Genomic DNA, 13,928 nt, shown 5'->3' with positions numbered 1-13,928 from the left:
ACACAAATCAGTTCCACAGATTTGTGCACCATTCGCGTCCTGAAATCGGTGCCTCCGATTTTCTTCCTACCACTCGGTGCTACCGATTTCTTCTACCCAGCCGTCACAAATCCGTGAAACACCAATAACTCCCATATCGCTGCTATACTCCATCAACGGGTTCATATCAAAATTAAAAAACTTTGTTTGTGTTCCTCTCAAAGTTTAACTTCACACTCTATTTTTGGAATCCAAACAAAGCAGGTGAGAATTTAGACCAAGGTAAAATATATATACATTTTTTAATTCGCGATGTTGGCAAGAATTTTGGAAGTATTTTAAAATTTAATTTGTATAATTTTAAGTTTTTGTTTATAATAGGTATACTTTTACTTTTAATATTTAAAATACATTTTAATGTTATTTTTATGTGTTAATAACTTAGTTTAAGAGTAAATATTTAAATTAGTCTTTAAAAAAGTTTAGGTTAGTGCGTTTGTCATTTTAAAATAGATTAATTTATCTTATAATAATATTCTATAAAATTTAATTGTCTTATAATAAAATTTATTAAGAACTTATTTGTTTAATTTGTATATTCAAAATTTAATTGAAAGCAAAAGAGGGACTAATTTATCGACCCAAGTAGTTAGTGAAAACTTATAGTAAATAAAAGTTTGTTCTAGATCAATATATTCGTTCTAAAAATTTTTATTGGATATGAAATTCCTCAACTTTCTTACAACCGCTCTCTTTGTCCTCGCATCTCACCCCTTAAACTCTCCCTTTTCGTCGTACCCCTACATTTCTGTCGCCCACCCTACAAATCCACCTCTCGTCGACGCTTTTCCTCTACTCTATCATCTCTCGTCGGGTCAAAGCCAACCTCTTGTTGATAATCTCCCTTGATCAATGACGAATTTAAAAAATTTTGACAATAGAAATACAATATATATAACACAATAAAATGAGAGAGATAGAACAATAGGATCAAATTTAATATAATGGGGACAATTATGCATAATTTTTATGTACTATTAAGGACATTTTCAAATTTTAGTAGAAAAAATTGTCCCCACAACAATAAGAGTGGATTTGTCTCTACCATCGACCTCATCTCTTGTAAATTTGTCTTTGAGTCATAATTTTTGTAGATCTATCTCTCGTTGTATTTCTACTTCTATGTGACTATTGACTACATCATTAGTCTTATTGTGTTCGCTCTCCTTTGTTGTTACTTTTTTTTTATTGTCGTGGACTCTATAAATTACAAGCGGGTCATTCATCTTTATTTGACTATTTAGGGTTTATAGAAGTTTAAAATAATTTTTTGATTTTCTCTCCTAATAATATTAATGATGTGATTTTAGGTTTAGTTCATGTACTTTTTTCTGTTGAAAATTGATTTTGTTAAAATTTTCTTTATCCTAATGATTATGAAGCATTCAAACAATTTGGATTGTATATGAGGACTGACAAGTTAAAGTCTTCTAATTCTATGGAAAATTCTGTCGCAATTTTTTAAAAATTTAAGTTAAAAAAGCAAAATTTTTTGAAAACGTATGTAATGAAAGAATTGTGACACCAACGGCTCAAAGTTGATTTTGGATGTTCTATAAAGTGCATCTAATTTATTCTATTATAATTATTGACCAATATAGTATGTTTAAAGAAAATAACTTCCGGCTACTAGGCCGTCTATAATTAAAAAAAAAGGGTTCAATTTTATTATTTACAAATACCACCACAGTTGCTAAAATTAAATAATTAAATATTATCAATTAATATTGACAAATCTTTATCATCGGTTTAATTATTATATTTTTATTTTATATTTTAGTAACATTTTACCGATGTGACGGTCACGTGACATTGATAAAAGATAGTCTAATTATATCAATGAAAAAATTTTATTGACTTATTGCGAATTTATAGTTAATTGATATAAATTAAATTTTAAAGTTTTTTTTTAAAATAACTATTAGAAATAAAGAATATATCTTTCCTCTTTATTAGTGGAATATATTCTTTGTATTTTTTGGTTAAATTAATTAATGTACACTTTTTTATTAAAAATAAATTATTCAAAAATAAGTATCTAAAAGATATTATGAAAAAGAACTTCTATAAAGTTTAAAGTTATTTTTAATATATAGATATCTGTAATGCGTTCATAACTTCATATTCAATGATCACAATTAAATTAAATTAAATTAAGAATGTTACGCAAAGAATTTATAATGTCATTTTGATATTTAAAATGGACATTATTTTAAACAAAAAATTTATCCTATTTTTTTTATAAATAAACATACATATATATATCTATTTTATTCCTTAATCACAACATTCCAAGAAGAAAAAGTGACACTATAGGCACTTTGATGTGTATAGGTGAATAGATGCCCTAATAAGATGAGATCCAAGTGGCACCCCCTATATTGTAGAATTCTAATTTCTAGGGATAAAGAATATTTATATTCATAATCAGGGCAAGAATAATCTCTCTTGGATAGTGTGGGAATGAAACTTAGCATCCATTTTGGAAAAATGCAAAATGGAAAGTTGGAAACATCAGAATGTGATGTTTGTGCCACTTTATGGCCTTTTCATTATGAAACATTATGGGCAGCAAAATCCTATTATTATGCACAATCTGATGTGTACCAATTTTAATTTTTAACTTATGGGTAGTGTGGATAATAATTTAATATATGAAGCATTCGGAATTGTTTTTTTTTTTTTGGAGAAAGTAAAATATAATCTCTCACAGTATATTTTATAAATAAAATAAAAAATATAAAAAAATTAAAAAGTTAAAACTTATATTTTATTCTCTTAATTAAAAAATAATTAACAAAATCCATTCCTACAACGTTTTCAAATAAAATGACATTATATATTTATTAATAAATTATAACTCAAATAGTATAATTTTTTTATACTCACTTAGGAGATCATAGATTCAAATTTTTTGTCTTTGATAAAAAAAAAAAGGTGGCATCATATATCTAAGTGTGTAATGTTCAAAGAACACACACTAGTGACTAGACATTATTGAATATAAAATTTGAAGATTTTGGTTCTTCATATTATTGTCATTATATTTAACATAATAAATAGACAAAATATATTTTTATATTATTATACTTAAACATGATTAATTGAAAAAAATATTTTAAATAAATTATAACTCTTTATTTTTCAAAACTTATCTAAACAAGATTTTGAAACCATAAACACATGTTAAAGGTGAGCGGATTACTATACCTGCTCTATGTATATTATATAGCAATATTTTTCATTTTGTATTGTTGGAAACATATATTAAAAGTAGAATTCAAATATAGGAACCGACCAAGAAAATCAACCATAATAAAACGTGACTGAACTGTGTTTCTCTATTCTTTACCGACGCTACCTTTATTGGTTTCTTCAACTCTTCACAATTCCTATGGTTTAGGTGTGAGTTTAATTTAAGGTTTTTATTAGTAAATATAAGGATTTAGCTAATAATGTAAGCTCTAAGACTAAGAGTATATTGTTTCAAATAAAAAAAAAAAGACTAAGAGTATATATTAATGTTATCGTTACTAAGAATTTTAATTTTTTTTTTTAAAATGTATTAAGAGTTTACATATTTTCATAACAACTTTCTTAATTTAGTATTAAGTAGAAAATATATATTAGCTAAATTCTAAATATAAGCTTCTATAAGATTCTAAATAGTTTTTTAAAAAGCTGTAATTTAATTTTAAAAATTAGACCAGACATTAATACTACTACTTTTCATAAATAAAAAACTCAAAAAAATTACTTTTAAAATTTCTCAAATAGATCCTTAATTCACTAGTTATCAGAATCGAGATAAAATGATGAACTCATAAGTGAGTTATATTTTAAATATTTTTTTTATTTTTATCAGATGAATTACACAATCTCTAATTTTAAATATTAGAATATCGCCAATTCTAAGTACACAACACATCCACACATTCTTCACACATTTATCAGATTTTTTTTCTCAAATACATCTTCTAGACTTTGAACTCTAGACCTAGTGGTAAGGAAGGGGTGAAAAGCCACCTGAGGTAAGGCTCTTCGATTACTCAATCACTGGTTTGATTCATCTATTTTTAATTTTTTACTACAACATGACACACATTTTACAATATTAAACACAAGAAGAAGTTGAAACATTGGGTGTTTTGGGCCTCATTGGGCCCAGAGGGACATGCATTGGACAAAGAGACAAAACCTTCTAAAGAAATCATACAGTGGACCCATTACAACAAAAATATTGACCCAAGTATTTTCAGTATAATGCAATTTCGTGACCCAGGTCCGTGTATCACGGTACCTACTTTCATGCAATGCAAGAATTCCATAAACCAACACAAACATTAATGTATATGATATGCATTTCGTCTGTGCATCCTTATCTTTTCTCAAAATTTCAAGTACATGTATGGTCATTGGTCATGCATTTAAAGTGTACTTTTTAAGTTTTAACTGTAAGTAGTTCTGTGATTTATATCCATAAACACGAATTACATAATTAAAAATAAATAATATAGAGTTTAATCATAAACCCTAACTTGATATAGTTATTTATGTATATATATTTTCTGTCAATTTGTATATAAATATAAATTATACTAAATTCATATGAGTATGATAGTATATATAAAAATTGATAAAATATTAAAAGGTTAGTATATTAGCGGAAAAATTATTATTCCTTTATGATTTCTAATTTTTTGAAAAGAAAAAGAATGGTAGGAGTCAATATTAAATTATTATTATTATTTAAAATATATTGATTAATAATCCACTTATTATTTATTGAAAGATGAGCAATCACACTCTAATTCAAGAATATGAAACATGTAGACTTGGATAAAATCTTTGATTATTTTCTATAATCTACAGCAGGTTTCAAAAAGATTTTTTTTTAAAGGTAAAAGGATGCAAAACGGTGTCGTTTTCGGTTTTAGAAGAACAAGAACAAATGTGAATCCACATGCTTCCTCAATCATCATCTTGTTCTTCATCTCGTTGGTGTTGTTTGATTCTCAAATCCAATCCCAAATTCATCGTTTTAGGGTTTTGAGAACTCTCAATTAGTTTCCAAATCAACACCATTGCAGCCACCTCTCCTCCCTCTATCGCCAACTCACCGCATCCCAGCCATGCACCGGAGCCTCGCCAATTCCTCCGTGATTTCCTGCTGAAAAACGGTACGGAACTCTGTTTTAGGGTTTCGAACTATATATCTCTCAATTACTCCGTTTTTTCTTTTTCTTTTTCTTTTTTCTCTACTTTATTTATTTATTTATTTATGTTTATTTTTGTTGCAGAGGCTATTGTTGGTCGAAGTTTGATTCTTTAGTGCGTCTGTGTGGTGGTGGTGGTTGTTGAAAAGATGTTTCAGTTTCATCCACAAGGAACTCAAAAACAGAGTTGTACTCTGCTTGCTGTCACCGGTGGCTCTGAGCAGAAGCTGCCACCACCACAGGATCAGCTCAATTATCCATTCCCTCAGCTGGTTTCTTCAGGGCGTCTTGAGGTATAAAGATAGAGACTTTATAGTATTGTAATGCAGCTTTCAATAGCTTAGATTTTGATGAGTTGTGATGTGGTTTAGGAGAGTCAAAATGGCGCCGATGCCATTTAGTTCATTTAGCTGACTTAACATCACAATGCTGGTTTTAGTGGCTAGATTTTGATATTTTGCATATAGACATGGTTTTTCATATGATGCAATAGTATTTAGTAAACCAAACTTACTGGGAAAACGGCTTAGTGTTGTTGTAATGTGGATTTGCAGCTATTTGTTTTGGTGGGAGAAGGGGGTATAGACTTTGGAATTTAGGAAAAATGTATTTTGTGTAGTGGTCTTAGGTGGTGTTTTTTCTTTTTTTAAGTATAGAGATATTCCTGAGTAGATTGTTGTTGGTGTAGGTTCAAGTCCTGAGCAATCCTGATAAGGAGCAGTTTCGGAAAGTTCTGGATACATATCAGCCAAATTTTGTTTACTTACAAGGGGAGCAGCTAGCCAATGGTGAAGTTGGTTCGCTGGTTTGGCAGGGTGTGAAATTGTCTAATCCTGACGATATAACAGAGCTCTTTGGTTCCACATTGCCAACTGCTGTATGTATTTTCATAAATTAGCTGCCCCTTAATCTATTTATTTATTTCTTTTCTTTTTTATGTGATTCTTGTTATAAGGGCTGTAGGATACACATAATATGGTTGTAGAAAGCAAGTGTGTGTATAAGCAGAACTGCCACTTCCCATATATAGGAATTAGGAACACAGAGTTTCATGCTAAGAAAAATGTTAGATCAGTGGTGTTGCATAGAAATTTGTAATCACGCTAATATTGAACTTGCCAATGCTATGTTTACGGCTGGTTAATTGGATAAAGTTTTAAATGTTGAATTACTAGAGTATTTAGATTTAGGAATAACAGAGTATGAAGAGTTTGTGCTACATGGAAACAGCTCGTAAAATTTACTTGTGTTTCTCGCACTTTCAAGGTCTATGCAAGTTGGAATCAATATTTAAGATTATATAATATTGTCTGATCATATATGAACTATTTGGCTTATTTGATTGTGATTTGTGATATTTCTCTCCAACCTCTGCTCCTTGGTTGGCTTTATTGGTAGTATGTATTCTATTGGATATAATTTGAACAACTTCTACAGGTTTATTTAGAAATACCAAATGGAGAAGATTTTGCAGAGGCTCTTCATGTTAAGGTAATTCTGTCTAAGGTTGCATGAGAAAAATTAGTGTTAATTGTCAATGTACTGCTTTTATTGAGTACTGATAAAATGATGGGTGGTGTTATACTTAAAATTTATTACTTCTTAAGGGGTTGATTGGATTGTAAATTTTTTTAAAATCATTTTAATTTTACTTTCGAATTTTTACGAATTTAGGAAATGCATTTGGCCTTAAAAGACATTTATGATTTCAAATTGTGGAATAAAAAAAATGTTTGATCTGTAAAACTAAATTTCATTTTCAACTACTTAAGCATTTTAATTAAAAATTAATACATCTGCCAATTTACCTATTTGCTTGTGTATTACAAAATTAAGAAGTAAAAAACTGAATGTAATTATATTTTGTCAAAACATACTTATGAAATATAGATTTCATTAGTAATTTTATGAATAACTACTTTTTCATAGTGACAAGGACTCGAAACCAGAAATAACCCAGTAGTGAGTGAAGTTAACCCAAAAAAGGAAAAAAAGTTTTCATAAATATATTCCAAATATCTTTTAAGAAGTGCTGGAAAGGCGGAAATAACATTTTCTGAAACATGGCTCTTTTATGAAATGTTTTCATAAAAATATTTTTATCGACTTGCAACCAAACATTTTTATGTGTATTTTCTATTTTATCGAAAATGAAATAGAAAATGGGTAAACCACTTACACCCTAAGAACTTATGGGGGAACTGATTCTTTTTAGTTTTGAATTTGCAGGGAATTCCGCATGTGATATTCTGGAAGAATGCGTTTTCTTATTTTGCTGCCTGCCATTTTCGTCAGGCATTTCTTTCAGTGGTCCAGAGGTATGTTATTGTATATCTGTTTGCCACCAGTACAAAACGGCATATTATGTCTAAAAATAGTAATAAACTAGAAGTATGCTTTTTTTCCCTGGTTTAATAATTTTGAGAGTAACCAAATATTCAATGCTATTTTAACATTTCTTTTGCAGTTCATCTACACATACATGGGATGCTTTCCATCTTGCACGTGCCTCTTTTGAGTTTTACTGTGTTCAAAACAACCATGTACTTCCTACTGACAGCAATGATGCTGATAGTGAGATGGGGCCACACCTTATGGGTGACTGTCTCAAAATTAACATTGACCCTCCTGAGGTGGCTGAAGAAGATGACGACGATGATGAAAATTCCTCAGGCGATCTTCCTGCTATAAAGATACATGATGATGAAGTGAACTTGAGATTTCTCATTTGTGGTGCACCTTCTGGCGTTGTAAGCTGTGAAATTCTACTCCTTGTTTTGTCTGCTAAACCACACTTAAGCGTGCACTTTGCCACACGCACAGATGCATGTATAATTGTACTTTCCCGTAGTAGATGTGATTTGCTAACACATGGGCTTGTTTCTTTTCAGGACGAGTCATTGCTGAGATCTTTGGAGGATGGACTCAGTGCTCTCTTAACTATTGAAGTATGATCACTATAGTTAATCAAAATAATCTTAGTTGGACCAAACTCTCTTTTTTCCGAAATCTTAAAGATATATATCCCCTTTTTCAAGCAAAAGATTTTTCTGTTTACCAAACGGTGGAATGCTTGCCTTTTCATTATCATTCAGCCTGATGGTCTTTCCATGGAGTCCATCATTAACCATCTCTCCTAAAAGTATAAGTTGTTGGTTAGAGTTACATGAATGATTTTATCTTAACACATCCCCTCACCAAGACCCTCATTGGTGGATGTGTCTGTGTTTGTGTCTTAAACACATCCATGATTTATGTTGTTGTTTTAAGAGCTTTTTTGTTTTCTTATTTGATATTGTTTTGTCACAATTTTTCCACCTCTTCAAGGTGATGTCTGAGGTAATTTTCTCAATTTACTTATTTTAAAATTTCAGATCCGTGGTTGCAAGCTCCATGGCAAGTTTAGGTATGTTCTGCATGTTGATATAACTTGTGACTAGTTGTTTTGATGACTTTTGTGTCTTTTCTCTTTTTCATTTTTTCAATTTATATATCTTTGTCTATTTTTCATTAGGACTGTATAATGGAGGTATTGCCACCATGTAACATATATCTTTCTGCTTTGGTACAGTGCACCCCCACCACCTCTTCAGGCAGCTGCTTTTTCTCGTGGAGTTGTTACCATGCGATGTGATATATCTACCTGTAGTTCAGCACATATCTCTCTTCTGGTATCAGGCAGTGCACAAACGTGTTTCAACGATCAGGTATCCTCTGAATGTTCCTTGTTGGGTTTACGTATGATTACGAAATCAAGCAATTTATTCTATGAACTGTGTAAGATATGAGTTGTGCAGGTAACTTTTTCCTATTGAAAATTTTATCTTATTCTTTGTTCTGTCTGCATTACTTTTCAAGCTCTTGGAGAGTCATATAAAAAATGAAATAATTGAGAAGAGTGAAATAGTTCATGCACAACTCAACGACGGGAACAAACAGAGTTCTTCCGAACCTCGCAGATCTGCGTCAATTGCTTGTGGAGCACCTGTATTTGAAGTTTGCATGAAGCTTCCTCAATGGGCCTTGCAGGTTTTTATGGTTCTTATTCTTTTGAATGTTCTTTATCCTAATGTTATCTTTATTGGTGTTGTTTAAGCAGTTTATGAATGAGTCTTCCCTTGCAAGTTGATAGTCTTATAGTTGGGACCCTTTATGGTTTTAGTTCTATGTGGCTGCCATTTTAAGAAATACAACAACAAACAACAACAAAGCCTTGTCCCACTAAGTGGGGTCGGCTGCCATTTTAAGAAATAGGATTAAAAAATATTGTATTGGGATTTGGGAAAGAAACAATGTCTATGTGTTTGATACAGGGAAAGGAGTCTTGAAAATTGAACTCTTGCATTTATGTAGGGTATCTATGTTGTTTCAAGTCTTTCTTTCTTGTTTTGGAGAATCTCATTAAAAATACCTTGATATAAAGCATATTGCCTAATTATATCCTGTGATCTTTGGAATTGAGTATACTTAAGCATATTAGTTTTTCTTGTTATTGAAGTTATGATGAAATTAAAATGTGCTCTTCTTTATGTTTCTTTTTCTGGTTTCTGATCATATTTTTTGTTGCTCCCCTTCAGATTTTGAGACAGCTAGCACCTGATATTTCTTATCGAAGTTTAGTTGCACTTGGCATTGCTAGTATTCAGGGGTTGCCTGTAGCATCTTTTGAGAAAGATGATGCTGAGCGCTTACTTTTCTTCTATCAAGGCTGTGATAAAGATAGCTATGCAAACAATACGATTTTCAGCAGTCCTCCCGGTTGGTTGAAACCACCCCCTCCTACTAGAAAGAGGTATGAACCAACCCAAGGAGCAAGTCTTGCCCTTCATGATGGCGCCTTTGCAGGGGATGGTGCTGTTCGAAAAGTAGACGAAGAAGAAAGGGATGGGAAAATGGCAAATGGGATCAGCACACCCTTAACTCCAGCTAGGCAGAGATTGAAAGTATCAGCAATGAGGCCAATTCCTCATGTTCGTCGCCATAGAATGACACCTTTTAGTGGACCTTCTCAGACAGATGGTTTTGATGGTGCCCCAGTTGAGCCTCATTTGCCTATTGTTGTCCCTGCAAAGAGGAGTAGCATTGGATCAACTTCTGCATCACAGAGAAAATCATTTTTAGGAGCCGCCCAGTCTAAGCAGGTTATTTCATTGAACCCATTGCCTTTGAAGAAACATGGTTGTGGCAGAGGCCCAGTACAGACCTGCTCTGAGGTGAGTTTTTATTTGGTCATTATCTTTACTATGATTTTCAGTATTGTTTAAAAACACATTACTTGACTTACGTTACTAAATCATATTTGGTTAGCCAATATCTTCATGATGCAATTTTGAAAACTCTAACAATTTAATTATTTTTAATTTCTGTTAGGAGGAATTTCTTAAAGATGTCATGGAGTTTTTAATTATTCGGGGACATAACCGATTGATTCCCCAAGGAGGCCTTGCTGAGTTCCCTGATGCTATACTCAATGGAAAACGCCTTGATCTTTACAACTTGTATAAAGAGGTGAGTTTGTCAAACTCTGTTCCTTGGCAAATGACAATGATAATGAATGAACCTTTTTTATTTATTTTAAATGTTGTTATTTGATTTGTTGGTATTTTAGGTGGTTACCAGGGGAGGATTTCATGTTGGCAATGGCATCAACTGGAAAGGACAAATCTTCTCAAAGATGCGCAATTACACAACCACCAATAGAATGACTGTATGTTCGATGGCTGTTTGTATCTCACCCTTGCATGATCTATCATATTTTGTCATGTAGTCTCCGGAATTCCAATTGAGTTTTTGAGATTTCAAATATTGGAAACACATTGTTTTTTTCTAATCCTATGTATGGCACAAGAAATTAAATGCTATGATTAAGGTTTTTAACATAATTTGTCTTCTTCTGCAGGGAGTTGGAAATACACTTAAAAGACATTATGAAACCTACCTTTTAGAATATGAATTAGCACATGATGATGTGGATGGGGAGTGCTGCTTGTTGTGTCACAGGTCTGTGCTTAATATTTATTTATTTTTAATAATTATTTAATATGAAACCACCTTCTTGTTCTGGTGCATACAGTACAAGAATCTATTTTTGGTAAATTCTCTTACAATATGTCAACTGTTTAACAGTAGTGCAGCTGGGGATTGGGTGAATTGTGGTATATGTGGCGAGTGGGCACACTTTGGATGTGACAGAAGACAGGGACTAGGGGCATTCAAGGTAATAACGTCACTTGCCATATTGTTGCATATATGAAGAATCATGATTTTATTTTGTGCAATACCATTCTCATTTGTTCCTTCAATTATATTTAAGGATTCGTTTTTCTTCGACAAAATTTGCAGGATTATGCAAAAACAGATGGGCTAGAATATATATGTCCTCACTGTAGTGTTACAAATTTCAAGAAGAAACAAAGTGTTGCTAATGGGTATTCTCAAGGGTCAATGTCGTCGCGACCCCTTTGATACGGTTTGGCCTCTCCCCTTTCTCGGAATGGCTGGCAATTAGTTCCTTTCGTTGGAATTTGTCTGTAACCATAATGTTTTAGATTAGATTAGTGAAGTATAGGCGAAGAAAATTTGAGAATTAGATCAATTAGGTTTAAGCAACACAGGTTTTATTAGGAGTAGGATCTCCTTAACCCCCCTTATACCTTTGTTGTTGACCAAGGGGGGGACAAATCACAAACAAATTAGAACTTCTACCGCTTTGGTGGCCCATCAAGCCCTCCATTATGAGCAGTGACTTCCAAGTTTGCTTTATTCTCTGTCCTATTTTGTATTTAAAGGAAATTGTATAGTCATATTCACCGAGTATCATGATATGAATTTTTATTTTTATTTTTTTCAATAGAAGTCTTTTCACTTTTATACAGAAGCACAAATATGCAATTATATGCATACATAGGAATGACAATACCACCCGGACCTGCAGGTACCCGTCCTGCACCTGGGCGGGTTGTTTCTGACTTTCTGTGACATCTTGTTATGGGGTGTGGCGGAACCAGGGTCAGTGTGCACAAATGCATTGTTTATACAAATAAATGCATGCATATACATGAATGGCCATTGTCCTTTCTAGGCTTGTGTTGAGGACTAAATTTCTAATGTTCTAAAAGCTTACTATTTATATTAGATAATGTTCCATTTTAGTTATGCAGGTAACTTGCAACTAGATAGTTGTGACTAAACTTGTTTCATGAAACTAAGTAAAGATATATTCCTTAGCTTCAAACTAGTTGACATCAAGCTAAACATTTTAAACGAAAAAAATAATGACAAATACTATTTGTCAAGTAGTCAAAGGTATCTGCACATGATTATCTGCATGATCATAACATCAAGGTGGAAATCTTTTTTTAATTGAGTGATTACTTGTATTAGTCCAAATTAGAATCGTTTTAGCTGTACAGCATTTTCATGTTTGCTTAGAATCAATTTAGGCTCTGCTTTAAAGTCCATTTTTAGTGTGGGGATTGTGGCCTAATGAAGCAGCTATCTACAGATACTTTAATTGGGGAATAAATTTGATTTGCCATTTCCATTAAGAATATGTTCTTATAAACATGGCAAAAACATTTGTTAAAAAAATTTTTTTAATAGTATTTTCTAATTTATTGACACTATTGCACACTAAAATTAAGCCTCTCAAAGAATCTAATTCTCCTTATATTTTATGCAATAAAGTTTGTGTAGCCCTTCTAAAGAATGCCGATGCTTGTAATGTCCAGGGGGGTTTATGCCTGAAGAAAAATATTTAAGTAGAAGCATAGAAATAAAAAGGGGAAAAAAAACTCTCAGTTTTACTTCATGTACATTCAAATAAATATATTATAAGCTTAATTACTTGCTCTTTATAAATTAAAATTTTGTAATTTTTTTATATTTGATAGAAGAATTTTTAATTAGGTATCTTTTAATTATTTTTTTGTTAAAACATACGAAATATTAATCTTTGTATTTGGTGTAAGATGAATTATGAATTATTCTAAAAGTAATTGTTTTAGGACTATGCATTTTTTTCCGAAAGATAACTACTTGAAAGGATCTTATTAAAAAAATTTATTTAGTACAGAGATTCAATTACAAATTTTCAAACTATAAGAATTAATAGAATAATTAATTTTATATTATATCAACATTGAATCTTATTACCATCATCTAAAAAAATATTAAACATTTTTTACATATAATATTGTGCTATTGGTTTATCAACTAACCTTATTAGAATAAAAAAAGAAGATCCACAACCTTTACTATAAGCTAAGCATAATATTGCATGTAACAAAATGCATGAATATCACCACCTTTTAGATTCCCACTTGAAAGTTCCATGCTCCAAGTGATGGCAACGTTGCCTTGTAAATTGACTATAACTCAGTTTACAACGACTTTTAAACGGCATCAATGTCCATGAACCAAAAGAATAAAGCAAAACCTCCTATTGCTATAGAAGATGATTACCATCATTATCTTAGAAGAATAAAAATGCCGTGGTTATTATTCACTATTCTTAGTATAACTTGCAACTTACATACTAATAAACACGTTTCTTTTTCTTAATTGGGTGTTTTTAGAGTAATTTTTTTCTCTCTCTCTCTGAACTATTCAATAGTCTATGGAATTTTATTGAAAAATGTATAGTTAAAGTAGGAGACACCAAGAACCTTCAAA

General features: G+C 31.4%; 1 protein-coding gene across 1 annotated transcript; it reads left to right on the top strand.

Annotated features, from left to right (window-relative positions):
* Positions 1-4,922: 4,922 nt before the first annotated feature.
* Positions 4,923-12,335, top strand: LOC130961584 (AT-rich interactive domain-containing protein 4-like). The gene is made up of 16 exons (XM_057887541.1): positions 4,923-5,219; positions 5,340-5,548; positions 5,944-6,132; positions 6,693-6,746; positions 7,485-7,573; positions 7,723-8,005; positions 8,147-8,203; positions 8,630-8,661; positions 8,827-8,962; positions 9,114-9,284; positions 9,833-10,468; positions 10,626-10,763; positions 10,864-10,962; positions 11,155-11,255; positions 11,382-11,472; positions 11,598-12,335. Exons 2-16 carry the CDS (start codon positions 5,405-5,407, stop codon positions 11,718-11,720), a joined length of 2,343 nt encoding a protein of 780 aa, XP_057743524.1. The 5' UTR covers positions 4,923-5,219; positions 5,340-5,404; the 3' UTR covers positions 11,721-12,335.
* Positions 12,336-13,928: the final 1,593 nt, after the last annotated feature.

The sequence above is a fragment of the Arachis stenosperma genome, chromosome 2 (assembly GCF_014773155.1).
Source record: "Arachis stenosperma cultivar V10309 chromosome 2, arast.V10309.gnm1.PFL2, whole genome shotgun sequence".
In the NCBI taxonomy this organism is placed as follows: domain Eukaryota; kingdom Viridiplantae; phylum Streptophyta; class Magnoliopsida; order Fabales; family Fabaceae; genus Arachis; species Arachis stenosperma.
Note: the sequence above shows the minus strand (reverse complement) of the source record. Positions and strands in the feature narration are given on the sequence as shown.